At 38.4% G+C, this 21,288-nt stretch overlaps 1 protein-coding gene across 3 annotated transcripts in view; it reads left to right on the top strand.

The window, feature by feature from the left end:
- LOC124118346 (protein O-mannosyl-transferase TMTC2-like) overlaps positions 1-21,288 on the top strand; it is a 475,717-nt gene that overhangs the window by 405,292 nt on the left and 49,137 nt on the right. For all 3 annotated transcript variants that reach the window (XM_048383557.1, XM_046480439.2, XM_046480438.2), the window contains 2 exons: positions 10,784-10,898; positions 16,629-16,692. In XM_048383557.1, the coding sequence (XP_048239514.1) occupies positions 10,784-10,898; positions 16,629-16,692 (179 nt within the window). The remainder of the gene's footprint in view (positions 1-10,783; positions 10,899-16,628; positions 16,693-21,288) is intronic.

The following is a 21,288-nucleotide window of genomic DNA, read 5'->3' as shown; positions in this document are numbered from 1 at the left end:
ATCGATTTTCCCATGAGTGTATATCTGCACAGATTCATGGTAATACACATATCATATCATTTGTCTAAAAGGTAAATCACATCTCCACTGGTGAGTCATAGCTGTCATCGCTATTTATAGCTCATAGCTTATGTGTAGCTATGAATAGACAACAGTCATCGTGACATAGCTGAAGAGCCAGTCAGCGCCTTTATAGATTAGCAGTCAGGGTTATTATTAATGGTTGATACGCAATAGAACATAGCTAAAAATAGCCACGGTGGACAATCCCAAAGCTATAAATTTTAATCTCTCGGTCTTTCTGAGCCTCTGACGGTGTATAAAACTGACTTATTGTTGGTCTCTGTATTGGGTCAAGTTTCTTTCCATAAACAAGGAAGTATTTGTGCATGGCAGATTCAACATCCTTAAACGTTTGAATTGAATGTCCTTGCTTATGCAGTTTATGCAATAATATAATATATTCAAATGTTTAATTACTTCATTATGTCTTCTGGGATAAGCCCTTGTTTGATTAGCATATCTTTTGTTGCCATTTCTAATCCTATATGAAGAATCATCAAACCGATATCATAAACATTAAAATCTAGCTTGGTTGGTGTGGCTTTAGTAATCATTTTAGCCATACGGGCATGGCCAATGGCTAGGCCGCTGACCACTGCTGAATGATACGTTGCGTTTACCAACATTTTACCGTCTGTAACTGGAGTAGTCATGCTTTTACATTATATGAGAGCTTACCTCTAATTGAACTTCTTGTTGTGTAATCGGGGGTGACATTTTCTCTTCTCCGTTCTTATAAAACAACCATACCACCGCTATAGCAACAACTCCTAGTGTATAGGGAGCCAAAATTTTAATCGGACGACTATGTTCAATAGTGCATATTATTTTTCACTTCCTCGCTAGCGCACCCTTTCTACCAGCTGCAACTTTAAGAGGATTCTTAGTCACTCTGGCTTGTGATTTCGCAATCGCTGGTATTTCCTCATTCACTTGTTGTGATTTCGCAATCCGGGTTATTTCCTCGTTCACTTGTTGTGATTGTGTCTGCACAATCTGTGATACAATCTGGGTTTGTACTTCTTGTTGCGTCTCCACAAGCGGTGTCACTTGAGCACTTATGTTTAAATTGACAATACCTAGCTGTTATTAAAGCGGTGGTCACCGGCGCTAAGCACATTCCATATCTATGATAAAACTCACAGCTTACTGCACTTATAGCGTGTTCGATGAATGGGTCTTTCTCGAGAGATTCGCATAAATACGGACGATGTTCTGCCGGGATAGGAAGAAACGTACTAGCTACGACTGTGTTTAGTGGTAACATAGCCGAACCAATTGTTTTAGTCATGGTAGCTCCCAGTCTAGACGCGCGTACAGTTTTTTAATTTCTTCATCAGTCATGTTATCAATTTTTTCAGTGGTATAATTTTCCCCCAAATATTGGGGAGATTTTTGGGAACATTTTCCTGCGGCTATGTTTATCTAAAGATTTATCTGTAACTACTTCTGCATGTTGATCAGGTTCTTTGAACATTTGTTCGATAAGTTCGTCGCATTCCATAATGTAATACCTAGGGAGATATTTCAATCTAACATAATCAAATATGGCATATCCAATCCAACTGTTGCGAAAGAATGAGGATTTCAAGCCACATTATTACATAATAACCGTTCAATGTATCGTATTTTTGCTATTTTTGCTATATTTTTGCTTAGCAGTTGCTAAAATTTGCTCAGCAGTTGCTATATTTTTGCTAAGCAGTTGCTATATTTTTGCTTAGCAGTTGCTAATTTTGCTATATTTTTTCTTAACAGTTGCTACTTTTGCTAAGCAATTGCATAAGCAGCTGGTTGATCAGTTTTTAATATGAGTTTACGATGCTTCGTTTCTGCTCACAGTTTTCTGACTATATCTCGTTCAAGCTTGGTATAAATAACATCTTTTTCGCGTAGACATTCCTCAAATGAATCTCGGTCTTTGCAATGAAAAAACCCATTTGGTCTGCTCTCTGAGATCTTTCAGGACAGAGTTGTACTTTTGAGTAAGTACCCAAACGCTATGTTCCATATGTCTTCCGGAGAATGCTAAATATGAAAGCATATCTTTCTTTTTGGTGAGTACTTTACTCGCACTGCAGTCGTCTATTATGAAAAGGGTTGATTCTCCTTTGTATTTTTCATGACATACTCGTAAACAGTCTTGTAAACGATCGCCCGGATCAACTCTGTACACCCCGGGATCATTCATTACCCAATCTCTCAATAGGTATGTTTTATTAACGCTTATAGTCGGGCACAGAATAATAATATGATCGAAAACATCCCGATAATGACTTTGTAAAATATCTAGAATAAAAGCTGTTTTTCCGCAACCCGTTTGCCCGCAGATGATAGCGCAGTGTGGTTCTTTAGGTAAAAGATTATTAATAGATCGCTTGCACGAATCGTCCATTCTGTAAATTAAGTTGCGCTTCCATAATCACGTACAAATATATGTTTAATTTACCAGCCGCTTCCTGCTGCTTCGTTATCTGTATAGTAACACCCTCGCTGGCATTTTGTATTCTCCACCCACTGCCGTGTAGTTGGTCATCGTGCGTTGTTCGCATATCGAGCCACAGCGCATACTTCGTGGTAAGGAATTCAGCCATCGATACGTCCCCGAGAGACAGATCTTTCACAACCGTGTTAACTTCTGGGCTTTGTTTTATAGAAGGGAGTTTTTCAATCTCATCCCACTGTTGATATGCTCGCATGCCTTGACTATATAGTTGATTAGGCATGCCCTCGATAGTCAATTCTACTTTTGTAGTCTTGGGATTGTAAATGCCTCGTATCTCTTGCAAATGCTTCAGAAGGGTCCTCGAACAACATTAAAATACCCTTCAACGATCTAGCGGGAACGTTTAGATTGGTATTCCACGTCGTATCTCTTTTGTTCATAGTGATCTTTCGGTGTCGAAGCACGCGATCGTAAAAAATGGCTAAACTTCCGGTATACTGGTTACGAATTTGTCTGGCTAATTCAGGATCTGTTATCATATCATACTCCAGTGAGATATTTTCAATAGAATAGCTACTAGGATCTTCAGTAGCTTTGATTACTCTGCTGTAGTCATTAAAAGTGAGTTCGTATTCTAACCTATCGCCTTGGGATGCTTGATAAAAGGGCATGTGACTATCTAGTAATTCAAAGTTTAGCGGAATATAGAATCGGTTACCTAATGCATCAGCAACGGCCTTGTCTCCTACAACGGTATTAGGACCACTATCAGCACCCACACACAGTCTGAATGTGTTCTGATTACAAATACCTTGGTACTGTAAGTTTTCCCGTTCTTTAGCCGTTCTCCAGAGATCCATGTAACAGAAATATACATCGCTGTCGTCAATACTAAAAACTTCATTACCGCTAATTTTCTTAACAATCGCACGACCTATATTCTGAAAGGGCTCTCTGCTAGCGTCGGTAGAATTCAAACTAATCATAAATGATAGTCATGTAGTTCCAGGAACTAACACATCATGTGCGCCGAGATTAGGAAAGCGAACCAGAAGCGTTTGATTCTGATCAATTGTACTTGGGTTATTAGTTATAGACTGACGAATATCTTTGACTCCTAATGGATCCCAAAGTCTATGTTGTGGATTTAACTTGTGTCTGATTGCGACGACATTGTTATATTGAAATTATGTAACCTTACGTTTAATATAAAAATGGATGATTTTAATCTAGATTACTTTGATAATCCGAGTACAATCGAAGACGGTACTGATGAAACCATCTTTATGAATCTTAACGATGAACTTTTACAATCAACTGTAAATGATTATTACGATGCCCTAAAAGAAAGCCCAATAGGTCGTGACTATTCAAAGTTTACGATAGATAGTAAAGGAATATTGAGACTGCCTGGCTCTCCGGATATTGATCTTATGCATTCTCGTACTCGTAAGCCCCTGGCCTTGTCTACGATAGCCAGTAAACACGGCATCAACACTGTTCGTAATGAATTAGGTTTTGTAGACTACTCACGAGAAAAACTTTCTGCGAAGACTACTAAGGTTCTTCAGACTGTGCGTACTGAACTTGGTAACATAGATAATTTGGAAGAAAGCTCGAAGTTGGCCTCAGACGGACTCGGAGAAATCTTGGATACCTACTACGATAATTCCACGTTCCAGGTATCACCATACTCGGAGTACAGTATTAGGGATTTACGAGGTCTTGACAAGGCAATGCAAACAATGCGGGGAGAACTCGACAAACATATAGCTTATGAGAAAACAAAACTTGAACAGGCGGACGATGAATTCAGTAGACGCTGCGTTGCAGAAAGATGGCGAAAGACGAAGACGAAAGATCGGCCTGCCTTGAAGCGGCTTCCAGTAATAGAAAGGCACTTCGTTCACAAATCAGTCGAATTCGAGAAACTGTCGATCAAGTCCTCAACGATGATACTACACTGGCTGATAAAATTAAAACATTGTTCAGAGAACAGGGGATAACCATTGCCAGTATTTTAACTGCATTGGGATTTATTATATCGACTTTGACTTTCCCGTTAACCGGTGGTGGTGGTACAGGAGGTGACACACCACCGAGTAATAAAAATGGTGTAAAAGAATGGATAAAAAAGTATTTAAAAGTATTAGGAGAAGCACTGGGAAAGCCTTGTCTTCACTTCTAGGAAAAAAAAGGAGTATTGTTTCCTGGCTCTTGAATTTATTAGCTAAGACCACCACTTGGCTTAGTCAAAACTTGTAGGCACTGATCATAGCAATTGCCGGGCTGTTGTACATTTCCGCTAAAGACTATTTATCCAAATCAGTTCATTAAGAACTATTCATCCAAATGTTGAGTAAACCAGCCGCAACTCCACCTACTATAAGCGCTGTTTTTTCATCGATATGTTGTTGATTTTTAGCTGCAATAAGTGGTGGCACTTGTGGTTGTGCGTCAGTAGATGGTTGTTGTGGTGTCTGTGGCTTTACTTTTCCCATTTCGCCTGTGTTTGTTTGCGTTATTAATTCGGTGTTAATATCTGAATTTATACCTGGGTTTTGTTGATCGGTAGCAACAACAACTTTATTATTATAACTAATCACTTGACCGATCTTAAGTTCCATATTACTCGGAGACATGTATAGTCCTGGCGCATAAACGTAGTCTACTTTGGATTGAGCGTACTGTAATACATCTTGATAACGCTTTATAGAAGATGGTATGTCAACTGGTGAATTAATAGCATCCTCTACGTTTGCGACAAACTGTTTTTGCGCATCAAGCGCCATCCCAGAACCAATTATTCCCGTTCGTGTTTGCGATTGGGCACCAAGAATTTCCCATACATAAGTTCTTATTGATTCATTAACTCTTACAACTCCTGGGTTAGTAAATTTATTTTCTGTTTTTTATCATTAAGAAATTCATTCCAAGCGTTTGCAGTATCGTTCAGTTGTACAAATTTTGTAACAATATAAATTAAACCACTCTTAAAACTCATAATATCTCCTCTCCAATCGTTACTCGAAAGTTCCCAGCCGTGATACCAATTATGTGTTTTTAAATAAAGATCATGTATTCTTACATAAAGTTTGTTTGTCTGTAACAACCTAAATGGATTGAATGTTTTTTGGTGAATTTCTTCAACTAAATCATCACTTTCTTCTTTAACAGTTATTTGTCCATTGCATGGAACACCTAGACCATGGTTAAGTCCTTTAATACACCAATCTTTACTAGTAGAAATACCAAATTCATGACAAATACGCTCATACGCGAACCTATTGTATAGATTATTTGTGGAATTCAATGCTCGATCCTGTGGTAATGGAGCACTAATTTCTTTAAGTATACGTCTAATCTGATAGTACACGTGAAATGATAAAACAGACTTATTTAGTTCAAATCCGGGGGCATTAAGAGATACACCACATCCTGTTGTGGCACACCATATGGCAAAGTTTAACTGGTTCTGCCAAAATTGCATCGGATTGTGAAACCAATCGTTCACCATTTTATCACTAGTTGCTGTGACCCTGTATTTTTCAAAGATATCAGGGAATTTAACAAAAAAAATAGCACCAGAGGCACTTACTAAAATCGACTGATTAGTAATGTAAGTTGATTTCATATTTAAGTTATGATGTAGTTTCATTGTATATTTAATATGTATGTCACACTCCCGGGAATAACAAATGGTCAGTCTATTCAACTGCTTCATACTATCTTTCTCAACATTACAATCTAAAAAATTAAAGCGGGGTATTATTTCAGACCTCAAAATTTCTGTATTAGATGTAAAACATCAACCTGTACATATAGGATACTTGAGTGTAACACTCCATATTATAAATAATGGTTAATTCATTAGGCCCTGGAACGCATAATCTTAGACAATGTAATACAATTGCGCTTTCCGATCTCGGAGACACAGGATTCGGTAAACCTGGTATCGATGGCAAGTTATACGCTTTACACTTACAAGATAATGTATACAAGTGGAAAGAAGTTCCATTCACAGTTAATCTAGGAGATTTAAGCGATGTCGACTTTAGTAGACTCAATAAAAACACTTCGTACAATCTTACTCGCAACGATGATAATAAATGGACTATGATCGAACAAAAAATCGAGTGGCTACTGGATATCGTCATTAACCCACCATATGTGATGATGGGTAAGGCACATAATTTAATTAAGATAATAAATAGTGGCATCGTACTCGCGGCTTATATCCCATCAAAATAAAAAAGTGTGTTTGTCTCTCCCCTGCCAGAAAACCCAGGTCATATGTTATTGAGTCGTCCGTCATCAAAAAATGTTAGTTTAAATTTGGTTACTGAATTCAATGATATTAAAGATAACTTGAGTGCAATACCTGATCTTTCTACACTTATTATTGAAGTCTTGTTTGGAGATGCACCAGAAGATGCCTTCGAAATATTACCAGGTCTATCAATTAAACTGCTTAAGAAACACCGATGTCAACGTTGCAGTATTATTTATATGGGAGTATCACGTTGCAACCCTTGAGGGAGTCCAAATTATTGAAAGTGATAGCATTTCTCTTACTAAGATATTCATGCCATATAATATACATTTAATAAGGTTGATGTATACTCTCAAAACATTGAAGCAAGACCAATTAAAGACTATTATATGATATAATAATATACACTATGAGTTTATATCCGGCACTCGATGAGGCATCTGAAAAGATGGATACTGTTGATGAATTTTGATTACATCAAATAATAGAGAATGAGAAGGAGTTGAGACTTTGATTGTATAAAAAGTACCGCAAAGCCGTGAATGCTCTCGACGGAGTTGACACCGCGATTGTAACAGCTAGCATGGGACTCAGTGTAACCGGTGTTGGTTTATTATCAACTATAATCGCCGCGCCTATCGTACTTGGCATGGAAGTAGCGGCTGGAGTCTCTGGACTGGCAGGAATAGCGATAAAATTCATTCCTTGTAAGTTCCAAAAGAAAGCATTAAAACATGATAATATTCAGATACTCGCCGAAGCAAAGTTGAACAGCATTGAGGATCATATTTCAACAGCAATGGCTGATTGTAAGATATCCGAGGAGGAGTTTCGTTTAGTTTTGTCAGAACTCACCAAATGCAACGCAATGAAGCAGGAGATTCGATCAAATTCTCGTAAGACCAGTGGTATTAGCGAAGACGAGAAAAAAAAGTTCATAGAACAGGGGAGACAACAAGCGTGTCAATTATTCCATGCCAAAACCAAAGAACTTGTTGGAGATTAAAAATTCCTATCGTTGGATCACATTTAAACGAATGCTTACATAAATATATAATAATGGAGAATTACAAACCAAGAAAGGAAGAACTCGAAAAAGCTATCAAAGCATTTATGCTCAGGGACAAAATTATCAAATGGCGAGAATTACCACACGGTATATATTATATCAGTGATATCAAACCAACCAAATACGGTCATCAATTGTTTCTTTCCAATTACCAAGAAGAATATAGAGTCTGGTCTCCTAGTAAAATGAATGAAGAACTTAGTAAAAATGTTGAATATCACTTTGTTCCAAAAATTGTATACGTATGAGTAAAAATAATAGAGAATATTTTCATTACAATTTAGTTTAGTCTCATCGTTTTTGTACTAAAAATTCCCTCTATGGTATCATTGATTGACTCCAGGTAGGGGTGACCTAGAGCCAATTTAACTTAATCTCATGACGATCGTTGAATCGCATCATCGTTTTGACATAAAAATTTCCATCTGTAGTGGTGGTATAGGTATATAAATCTGGCTCCAGTGGAAGTGGTCCAGAACCATCATTACCTATACTACTATTGTTCATGTAGTGTGTAAAGTGTCATGTAGTGTATATATTGTTCATGTAGTGTGTAAAGTGTCCATGTATAGTGTATATATTGTTCATGTAGTGTGTAAAGTGTCCATGTATAGTGTAAATACTGTTCATATAGTGTGTAAAGTGTCCTTGTATAGTGTATATATTGTTCATGTAGTGTGTAAAGTGTCATGGAGTGTATATATTGTTCATGTAGTGTAAAGTGTCCTTGTATAGTGTATATACTGTTCATGTAGTGTGTAAAGTGTCCTTGTATAGTGTATATACTCTCCATGTAGTGTGTAAAGTGTCATGTTCTGTATATATTGTTCATGTAGTGTGTAAAGTGTCCATGTATAGTGTATATATTGTTCATGTAGTGTGTAAAGTGTCATGGAGTGTATATATTGTTCATGTAGTGTGTAAAGTGTCATGGAGTGTATATATTGTTCATGTAGTGTGTTAAGTGTCCCTTTTTGGTGTATATACTGTTCATGTAGTGTGTGAAGTGTCATGTAGTGTATATATTGTTTATTTAGTGTGTATTGTGTCCATGTATAGTGTATATATTGTTCATGTGGTGTGTTAAGTGTCATGTTCTGTATATATTGTTCATGTGGTGTGTAAAGTGTACATGTATAGTGTATATATTGTTCATGTATTGTGTAAAGTGTCCTTGTATAGTGTATATATTGTTCATGTAGTGTGTAAAGTGTCCATGTGTAGTGTATATATTGTTCATGTAGTGTGTAAAGTGTCATGGAGTTTATATATTGTTCATGTTGTGTGTAAAGTGTCCATGTATAGTGTATATATTGTTCACGTAGTGTGTAAAGTGTCCTTGTATAGTGTATATATTGTTCATGTAGTGTGTAAAGTGTCATGTTCTGTATATATTGTTCATGTAGTGTGTATAGTGTCATGGAGTGTATATATTGTTCATGTAGTGTGTAAAGTGTCCTTGTATTGTGTATATATTGTTCATGTAGTGTGTAAAGTGTCATGTTCTGTATATATTGTTCATGTAGTGTGTAAAGTGTGCATGTATAGTGTATATATTGTTCATGTAGTGTGTAAAGTATCATGGAGTTTATATATTGTTCATGTTGTGTGTAAAGTGTCCATGTATAGTGTATATACTGTTCATGTAGTGTGTAAAGTGTCATTGTATAGTGTATATATCGTTCATGTAGTGTGTAAAGTGTCCTTGTATAGTGTATATATTGTGCATGTAGTGTGTAAAGTGTCCATGTAGTGTATATATTGTTCATGTAGTGTGTAAAGTGTCAAGGAGTGTATATATTGTTCATGTAGTGTGTAAAGTATGCATGTATAGTGTATATATTGTTCATGTGGTGTGTAAAGTGTCCATGTATAGTGTATATTTTATTCATGTAGTGTGTAAAGTGTCATGGAGTGTATATATTGTTCATGTGTGTAAAGTGTGTATGGAGTGTATATATTGTTCATGTAATGTGTCAATGTATAGTGTATATATTGTTCATGTAGCGTGTAAAGTGTCATGTAGTGTATCTATTGTTCATGTAGTGTGTAAAGTGTCCATGTAGTGTATATTTTGTTCATGTATGGCGACACTTTTTTTTATTTCTTGGTTTACGGATTTCAAACTCATTTCAAACGTGAGGCAGGGCAATTTAAAAATAAAAAAAGCCTCTCACATTTTTTTACTTGAATTTTGCCCTAAAAAGTAAGGTAGGTATGAAAATAATTTATCTTAGCTTGTGCACAAATGCCAATATAACAATATTCATGTCATGGGTGGAAATGCTTGAAAGACGCTGCTATTTTGGCAGCATGGGCAACGTTTAACTCTTTCAGCACCAGCCAACCAGAAGATTACTGCTGTGACACCAAGTTCCCAGAGACTATTTTGTGATAGATGAAGCCAACATTTATCAAGGAAATTATCTGCTTGTAAAACATCTTTTCTACTACATGTTTGGCCGTACAGTATTTGAAAGGTCTGAATTAATCCTAATCCTAAGTGTCATGTAGTGTATCTATTGTTCATGTAGTGTGTAAAGTGTCCATGTAGTGTATACATTGTTCATGTAATGTGTATAGTGTCCATGTAATGTATATAATGTTCATGTAGTGTGTATGTAGTGTATACATTGTTCATTTAATGTGTATAGTGTCCATGTAATGTATATAATGTTCATGTAGTGTGTAAAGTGTCCATGTATAGTGTATATATTGCATGTTCAACCCTAAAATGCTTTATCACTAAATACAGATGAGCTCCTGCATGTGTGGTACTCTGGTTTTCCAACATTGAGCATGTTCAATTTATAAAAGAAAACCTGTGAACACATTTTGGACTAGGTGCAAAATCAGCAGTTCCTCGTACATCCGTGTTTATTATATGTAACAAGATGACACAGTAGCCTGTACTGCATGCTATGTGTTTCAGCCCAGTTCCTGACAGAGACTGGCCGTCACATAGAAGCAGAGGTCCGCTACAGATTAGCACTGTCAAAAACAACACCAGACTTTGAGCTTTTGTTTAATGCAGCAAATGCCTTCAGGTAGGTTGTAATCTGATCAGAACCAGACTGCCCTGTTCTACAGGCTGTCTTCATTTATGTTCCAGAAGTAGATCAAGACAGCTGTGAGGTGTGTATGTTTAAGAAGTAGAAAGTGTTGAAATTTGTCTCCTGTGGCATACTACAACTCTACATAGACAGTTTATTGGAGATATCAACATAGTTATTTGTGTGTTCTGATTTATGTAACTCGTATTTATCTTCACTCAACATGTAAAGACATGTCAAGTTCAGTAACCAGTCAAACCTGTTAATATTAACAAAGTCAGAGGTCAGATGACAGTGACTCAAGCTGGTTTTGAGCCTGTGTTGGGAATGAAAACATTGACAAATGTTGTGGATTTCACCTATTTGGTACTTTTAGCGTTCTATATTTGGAACAAGTCAAATTCAATCAGTAGCAAATTGGGCAAAGCTTGTAGGGTCAATGATCACACAGAATCTTGAACATATATCTGTGCATTTTGACCAAATTTGTTGTATTGATCAGCTTACAACACATTTTAGATTGAAGACTGTATATAATGTCAAGTAAAATGCATTTGAAACTATCCCTGTTCTCTAGTTGCTTTGATAAATTCTGAATTTAGTAGGGGCTGTTTAATGTGTTTGTCTAATTGCCTCAATTGATTTTCTCAATCACATGGTTATGACAGCCATTAGCTGCGCTATACCAGATATACCTCCTATTTACTCTGGGGACAGGCTCTGATGTATGACTGGATGGCACTCAGTATGTGTCAGTAAGTGGAAGTATAAAACTACATCTACTCTACAACTTGAGTATTTATGAATGGAATTTGATGAAAGACAGGCCCATGATCACAGATACTGACCTCTGTATGAGTTCAAGGTTACTAAAGCACAAATTATGAAACATGGTCCAAATTTCAAGAAATTTCAGATTAGTTCATGAAACAGCAAAGTGTTTTCTAATCACTTATGATAGACTCTAAATAATTGAATCAACACTTTTCATGTGCCAATTGTCAAGGTCTATGCAGTTCGAAGTTGAGAGTTTTTCCTATGAAGGTCAAGGTCAGTCAACCAGAAGTGCTTACAACATTGTTATTAAGATTTTCTGCTAGTTTTGCATTCACTGTTTTGTTGTTTAGAATTTGACACTGAAGTTCATACATATATTTTTTACATAACTTAGATTGAAAAGAATGAGTGAGTTGGGTTTAACGCCGCTTCTAACAGTATTACAGTTATATCACTGCATGTCGGCTTAATATGGGAGGAAAGCCTGAAGTGATGCAGATCTCAGACGTTTACCACTTTGGTGAAACCCACGAGCACTGGTATGGTGTTGACCATCAAAAAAGCAGAAATAGGGTGAACCAGGATTCAAACCCATGATAATAGGTTTCTGGCATACCCAAGGGGGGAAACTCTGCATTGCGAATTACAGCACCTTAGACAATCAGGCCACCCAAAATGAAAAGAATAGATATTTTAAGAAATTTGTTGTGATTAAATTTTATCAATTGTTGCATGTAAACCTTGTATGTACAGGCAGCGGACAGTTAAAGTAATTAGTGGCAGATTACCCCATATGGTAATCCAACACTTTCTATTTTCTGAAAGTCAGATACTCCATTACTTCCATGACATTTGTTCAACAAACCCAGCAAATATTTTTGCATTTATGTTTTATAAGCCAAACACACTAGGTCACACCTACTAGCAGACCACTCTTTCCTTATTATCTGATAATTTACCTGTAAGCTGATGTTTGAGTTTGATTCTATCTCCTATTCCTTAGCTTGAATCGCCCATAGTGGAGTAATAAAGATTACTGTAGCTTGATCAGATTCAATCTTTTGTAAACATCTAGACATAAGGCAAAATGGCAGAAATCATTAAGTATATCAAATCTGAACTCCTGACTGGTGGAGTGCATCAACTGCTATTGCTTCTGGCTCTGGTCGCCAACTGACAAATTCATTTATGTTTCTATTGAGATGAGATGCAAACATAACAATATTTGAGTTGATTTTAAGATGAGAAATGGTCTCACCAAACATTTTTGTGTCCAAGGACCTTTGAGTTGTGTTCTCCTGCAATGTGAGAAAGTGATAACCACATTTTATATAATAATGTTCTTTACACCAGATCTTGTTTTCTCTTTCAAGTTCATTGCAGACTTCATATCTTGATCCGCCCTTTTCATGGAGATACAGTAGTGGTGTCATCAGACACAAGATCAGTTTGTTTTCCTCTGAAGTCATGTGCTAGAGTAAATGCCTGCTATGCCATCCAAATAGCTTTTCTTTCCAGTATTGACCATCTACCACCTGTGCCAGTGATGGAACCAGGATTTTGAAAAGAAGTTGCATATAATACTCAAGTCCCAATTAACTTGTAAGGTGTCTGAATAAAAGGGGGGATGTGCATCCTATGCACCCCCCTATGGATCCACTGGTGTATTTTTTCTCCATACAATGCACCCCAGCCTACTAAACTAGTATATGTCTTTGACTTTTTTGAGATGGGAAGATTGACAGTGACACCAACGATTATGTCAAGATTGCACAAGAATTAGGATTTGATTTGACCAATACACGACTGACTCCAGACCAACAACACAGACTACTTAGATTTTGTAACAAAACAGAGACATGTTCTCAATAGGTCTGATAGATTTAGAAAAGACTAAAATGCACCAACATATTATTGATACTGGCAACCACCCACCCGTTAAGTATAGACCCTATCGCTAATCTCCTCATCTTCAAAAGACACTGAAGAACTTGTAGACTATTTTCTAAAGTATGATTTGATTGAGGTGTTTAATTCTATTTATTCAGGTACATCATCCTAGTCAAGAAATGTGATGGCTCATATAGATTTGTTTGTGACTACAGAAAGTTGAATGCCCAAGCTAAGATTTTCTCCATTCAGACCTTACTAATGTTTTTTCCCATGTTCCAAAACAGGAAAATTCAAAGCATACAACTGCTGTTGTCACCAATGAAGGCCTTTATCAGTTAAAACATTTGCCCCAAGATTTGTCAAACTCCCCACTTTCTTTTCAGCAGCTCGTGAGCAAACTGTTATGAAAGCTTCTTTTCAAGGTTGCACTGATTATCATTGATGATAATTTACAGCAAAAAACTTTGAAGAGCATCTCAAACAATTGAAGCATTGAAGCAAGTATTCTACTACCTCAATCTCATTAAAATCAGATCTTAGTTCTCGCTACCGCTAAACAAATCTGAGGACATCCCATTACGGATCACCACGTCAGAACGACCTTTCATCCAACCAATCATAGCGTCTCTTACCAGATCATGAAAGTGACAGTCGGAATATGTTTTCTAATCATGCAACCTCGAAATATTTAACAGAAGGTATTCCGAATGACAGTTACGGGTTTTATGATTATATCCATACAATCTAGGCAATCTATAAGCCATTCAAGAAAGTTCTTTTGATCAGTTTTAAACATTTTAATCGAGAATATGTTAAAATATGTTTCTAAGTGTAGTCACCAGTTTGAAACTGGTGTTGTAAAGCTCGAGAAAGCTGTCTTCTGATTTGGCTTATGTCGATTTCTTGTCAGTCATTTCATTGGTCGGTCAAAGTATGCGAAAGGTCATTCTGACGTGACCCGTAATGGGATGTCCTCAGATCTTTGTTTGGCAGTAGCGAAAACTAAGGTCTGATTTTAATGAGATTGCTACTACGTCGAACAGTCAAAATTAACACTAAAGCCATCCAAATGCAATTTTACAACAGACAAGGTTTCATTTCCGGGTCATGTTTTATCATGTGGAGGTGTTCCAAGTTTATGGCAAAAAGATTGAAGCAATTAAAACCTTCCCGATGGCCAAAGTAGGTTCACACTTTATTAGGCTGCACAAGCTTCCACAGAGAGTACCGGTATGTACGCTAACATAGTGCTTCCACTGAATGCATTACTAGAGGCAAAAGGAGGCCCTAGGGAAGAAACCAAAGTCCCAGTGGTCCCTTGAATGTGATAAGGCATTCAACACACTCAAATATGCTATGTGTAAATTTTGACAAGGAAGAACAAGAGCATAACAAAAAAGGAAGGCTTAGCTCTGGTTGAAGCATTTAGGTCATTGTGTCCAATATTTTGCAAATTGTAAATTCATAGTCTACACAGTCTAGCATGGAAATGGTTCAAATCCATTAAGGATGCCACAGGTAGGTTAGGGCAATGATCTTTGGAACATTCTGCCTTCACCTTTGACATTGTTCATTATAGCAGCAAAGCTAATTGGAATAATGATACTCTCTCACATAGGTGTTATGTATTGACAATGGGCCTGATATACATATTTTACGTATGCTTCAGTATACTTTCAGAGTGGTGTATGAATACCAAGCATTGATATGTAATGTATTGAGTATTGTATTGAATTCTTTATTCAGGGCCTAGATTTTCGAAACGACCGTAGTCCTAAAATTATCGTAAATTTATCGTAAGAAAATCATAGGCCATCGTAGCATATTTTCGAAACTATCGTAGCCCTAAGATATCTTAAGATTGTCGTAAATCTAAGATAGCCCCATACCTGTCGTAAGTTTATTTTATCTTCATCCAAGATGGCAGCATACTTTTCCATAGATATTTTGACAAACAATTAGTCTGCTTTACGTCCAAACATTGACATTTCATTTTGTAAAACTGTGTGATTTAAATTGACACTTCGAAAACACGAAACACGCATCAAGGATTTCACGTCAAAAATGTTCTTAATCGCGACAGCAATCCACATAACTGTGGAGTCGATAGCTTACAATATATTTCTATCCGAGTCCATGCTGAAGAAGTGTGAAACAACATACCTTTTCGATAATTTGGGAAGGATAAAAACGGAAGGTGTCGGCAGGCTATTTGAGCAGAGTTAGAAAGAACTGGTGCTAAGCATAGCAGACTTATACCCCATTTGTAACCCCTCTCTTATCTTTTAACATCAAAGAGGTTTTCGTCATTTATGGCAAGCAATTTTTCGTATCGAGTGTATAAGATTACATCAGTAAACAAATCCATTTGAGATATTTATATATATATATGTACGTTGTTCAAATATCGGGCATTATTTTGTTCGCTCAAAGTTTCCATAAGGCTGTTAAATAAAGTTTGTCATCGCACATTTCTTTAAGTATATGAAACAAAGTGGTGAAATAAGTTGTTTTTGTACACATAACAAAATCTCGGACAACCTTTACCAGTCTCTTTTTCAAACCAGTTTAACTTTTGCAGTTCACTTTCAAACCATCAAATGGGAACTTAAATATTCTACATCCCAGCGTCATTTTATAGTCTGAGATAAATCCAGTGCCACACTAGCGCAATTCTCACCAGACAGTCACTTTTGAGAACTAATCAACATGTAGATCAGAGGAATAACTCGGCCTCCAGGGTGTTAAGTGTCCTAGGAGAATGACAAATGTATCTACTACCAGTAATAATGTACGTAGAACATCATGTATCCACTACCAGTAATTGTGTACATAGAACATGTATCTACTACCTGTAATTGTGTACATAGAACATGTATCTACTACCAGTAATTGTGTTCATAGAACATGTATCTACTACCTGTAATTGTGTACATAGAAAATGTATCTACTACCTGTAATTGTGTACATAGAACATGTATCTACTACCAGTAATTGTGTACACAGAACATGTATCAACATTGTCTACACAGAGCATGTTTCATGTGGTTGCAGGCAAAACAGTAGAGACCTTGATGCAGAGGGCCTGTACAGGAAGGCTGTCATTCTGAAGCCGGAGGTAAGTTGCTTCATCTCAAATGGCTTCACTGTCCCAACAGTGGAACATACAACTTCACCTGCCCAACTCTTAGCTCATAACTTCACTGTCTCAACAGTGGAACATGCAACTTCAGGTGCCCAACTCTTAGCTCTTTACTTCACTCTCTAAACAGCAGAACATACAGCTTCACCTGCCCAACTCTTAGCTCATAACTTCACTGCCTCAACATTGGAACATGCAACTTCACCTGCCCAACTCTTAGCTCATAACTTCACTGTCTCCGGAGCGGAACATACAACTTCACCTGCCCATCTCTTAGCTCATAACTTCACTGTCTCAACAGTGGAACATACAATTTCACCTGCCCATCTCTTAGCTCATAACTTCACTGTCTCAACAGTGGAACATACAACTTCACCTGCCCATCTCTTAGCTCATAACGTCACTGTTTCAACAGTGGAACATACAACTTCACCTGCCCAAACCTTACCTCATAACTTCACTGTCTCAACAGTGGAACATACAACTTCACCTGCCCATCTCTTAGCTCATAACTTCATTGCCCTAACATTGGAACATGCAACTTCAGGTGCCCAACTCCTAGCTCTTAATTCACTGTCTCAACAGCGGAACATACAGCTTCACCAGCCCAACTCTTAGCTCATAACTTCATTGCCCTAACATTGGAACATGCAACTTCAGGTGCCCAACTCTTAGCTCTTTACTTCACTGTCTCAACAGCGGAACATACAGCTTCACCTGCCCAACTCTTAGCTCATAACTTCACTGCCCTAACATTGGAACATGCAACTTCAGGTGCCCAACTCTTAGCTCTTTACTTCACTGTCTCAACAGCAGAACATACAACTTCACCTGCCCAACTCTTAGCTCATAACTTCACTGCCTCAACATTGGAACATACAGCTTCACCTTCCCAACTCTTAGCTCATAACTTCACTGCCCTAACATTGGAACATGCAACTTCAGGTGCCCAACTCTTAGCTAATAACTTCACTGTCTCAACAACGGAACATACAACTTCACCTGCCCAACTCTTAGCTCATAACTTCACTGTCTCAACAGTGGAACATACAACTTCACCTGCCCAACTCTTAGCTACTAACTTCACTGTCTCAACAGTGGAACATACAACTTCACCTGCCCAACTCTTAGCTCATAACTTCACTGTCTCAACAGTGGAACATACAACTTCACCTGCCCAACTCTTAGCTCATAACTTCACTGTCTCAACAGTGGAACATACAACTTCACCTGCCCATCTCTTAGCTCATAACTTCACTGTCTCAACAGTGGAACATACAACTTCACCTGCCCAACTCTTAGCTCATAACTTCACTGTCTCAACAGTGGAACATGCAACTCCATCCGCCAAACTCTTAGCTCTTTACTTCACTGTCTCAAAACAGTGGAACATGCAACTTCAGGTGCCCAACTCTTAGCTCTTTACTTCACTGTCTCAACAGCGGAACATACAGCTTCACCAGCCCAACTCTTAGCTCATAACTTCATTGCCCTTACATTGGAACATGCAACTTCAGGTGCCCAACTCTTAGCTCTTTACTTCACTGTCTCAACAGCAGAACATACAACTTCACCTGCCCAACTCTTACCTCATAACTTGACTTTCTCAACAGCGGAACATACAACTTCACCTTCCCAACTCTTAGCTCATAATTTCACTGCCTCAACATTGGAACATGCAACTTCAGGTGCCTAACTCTTAGCTCTTTACTTCACTGTCTCAACAGCAGAACATACAGCTTCACCTGCCCATCTCTTAGCTCATAACTTCACTATCTCAACCGCGGAACATACAACTTCACCTGCCCAAACATTAGCTCATAACTTCAATGTCTCAACAGTGGAACATACAACTTCACCTGTCCAACTCTTAGCTCATAACTTCACTGTCTCAACAGTAGAACATGCAACTTCAGGTGCCCAACTCTTAGCTCATAACTTCACTGTCTCAACAGTGGAACATACAACTTCACCTGCCCAACTCTTAGCTCATAACTTCACTGTCTCAACAGTGGAACATACAACTTCACCAGCCCAACTCTTAGCTCATAACTTCATTGCCCTAACATTGGAACATGCAACTTCAGGTGCCCAACTCTTAGCTCTTTACTTCACTGTCTCAACAGCGGAACATACAGCTTCACCTGCCCAACTCTTAGCTCATAACTTCACTGCCCTAACATTGGAACATACAACTTCACCTGCCCAACTCTTAGCTTATAACTTCACTGCCTCAACATTGGAACATACAGTTTCACCTGCCCAACTCTTAGCTCATAACTTCACTGTCTCAACAGTGGAACATACAACTTCAACTTCCCAACTCTTAGCTAATAACTTCACTGTCTCAACAGCGGAACATACAACTTCACCTGCCCAACTCTTAGCTCATAACTTCACTGTCTCAACAGTGGAACATGCAACTCCATCCGCCCAACTCTTAGCTCTTTACTTCACTGTCTCAAACAGTGGAACATACAACTTCAGGTGCCCAACTCTTAGCTCTTTACTTCACTGTCTCAACAGTGGAACATACAACTTCACCTGCCCAACTCTTAGCTCATAACTTCACTGTCTCAACAGTGGAACATGCAACTCCATCCGCCAAACTCTTAGCTCATTACTTCACTGTCTCAACAGTGGAACATACAACTTCACCTGCCCAACTCTTAGCTCATAACTTCACAGCCCTAACATTGGAACATGCAACTTCAGGTGCCCAACTCTTAGCTCTTTACTTCACTGTCTCAACAGCGGAACATACAGCTTCACCTGCCCAACTCTTAGCTCATAACTTCATTGCCCTAACATTGGAACATGCAACTTCAGGTGCCCAACTCCTAGCTCTTTACTTCACTGTCTCAACAGCGGAACATACAGCTTCACCAGCCCAACTCTTAGCTCATAACTTCATTGCCCTAACATTGGAACATGCAACTTCAGGTGCCCAACTCTTAGCTCTTTACTTCACTGTCTCAACAGCGGAACATACAGCTTCACCTGCCCAACTCTTAGCTCATAACTTCACTGCCCTAACATTGGAACATGCAACTTCAGGTGCCCAACTCTTAGCTCTTTACTTCACTGTCTCAACAGCAGAACATACAACTTCACCTGCCCAACTCTTAGCTCATAACTTCACTGCCTCAACATTGGAACATACAGCTTCACCTGCCCAACTCTTAGCTCATAACTTCACTGCCCTAACATTGGAACATGCAACTTCAGGTGCCCAACTCTTAGCTAATAACTTCACTGTCTCAACAACGGAACATACAACTTCACCTGCCCAACTCTTAGCTCATAACTTCACTGTCTCAACAGTGGAACATACAACTTCACCTGCCCAACTCTTAGCTACTAACTTCACTGTCTCAACAGTGGAACATACAACTTCACCTGCCCAACTCTTAGCTCATAACTTCACTGTCTCAACAGTGGAACATACAACTTCACCTGCCCAACTCTTAGCTCATAACTTCACTGTCTCAACAGTGGAACATACAGCTTCACCTGCCCATCGCTTAGCTCATAACTTCACTGTCTCAACAGTGGAACATACAACTTCACCTGCCCAACTCTTAGCTCATAACTTCACTGTCTCAACAGTGGAACATGCAACTCCATCTGCCAAACTCTTAGCTCTTTACTTCACTGTCTCAAAACAGTGGAACATGCAACTTCAGGTGCCCAACTCTTAGCTCTTTACTTCACTGTCTCAACAGCGGAACATACAGCTTCACCAGCCCAACTCTTAGCTCATAACTTCATTGCCCTTACATTGGAACATGCAACTTCAGGTGCCCAACTCTTAGCTCTTTACTTCACTGTCTCAACAGCAGAACATACAACTTCACCTGCCCAACTCTTAGCTCATAACTTGACTTTCTCAACAGCGGAACATACAACTTCACCTTCCAAACTCTTAGCTCATAATTTCACTGCCTCAACATTAGAACATGCAACTTCAGGTGCCTAACTCTTAGCTCTTTACTTCACTGTCTCAACAGCGGAACATACAGCTTCACCTGCCCATCTCTTAGCTCATAACTTCACTATCTCCACCGCGGAACATACAACTTCACCTGCCCAAACATTAGCTCATAACTTCAATGTCTCAACAGTGGAACATACAACTTCACCTGTCCAACTCTTAGCTCATAACTTCACTGTTTCAACAGTAGAACATGCAACTTCAGGTGCCCAACTCTTAGCTCATAACTTCACTGTCTCAACAGTGGAACATACAACTTCACCTGCCCAACTCTTAGCTCATAACTTCACTGCCCTAACATTGGAACATGCAACTTCAGGTGCCCAACTCTTAGCTCTTTACTTCACTGTCTCAACAGCGGAACATACAGCTTCACCTGCCCAACTCTTAGCTCATAACTTCACTGCCCTAACATTGGAACATACAACTTCACCTGCCCAACTCTTAGCTCATAACTTCACTACCTCAACATTGGAACATACAGTTTCACCTGCCCAACTCTTAGCTCATAACTTCACTGTCTCAACAGTGGAACATACAACTTCAACTTCCCAACTCTTAGCTAATAACTTCACTGT

This window comes from Haliotis rufescens, unplaced genomic scaffold (assembly GCF_023055435.1).
Source record: "Haliotis rufescens isolate VD_foot unplaced genomic scaffold, xgHalRufe1.0.p SCAF_5, whole genome shotgun sequence".
Classification (NCBI taxonomy): domain Eukaryota; kingdom Metazoa; phylum Mollusca; class Gastropoda; order Lepetellida; family Haliotidae; genus Haliotis; species Haliotis rufescens.
This window is presented reverse-complemented; position numbering and strand designations above follow the sequence as displayed.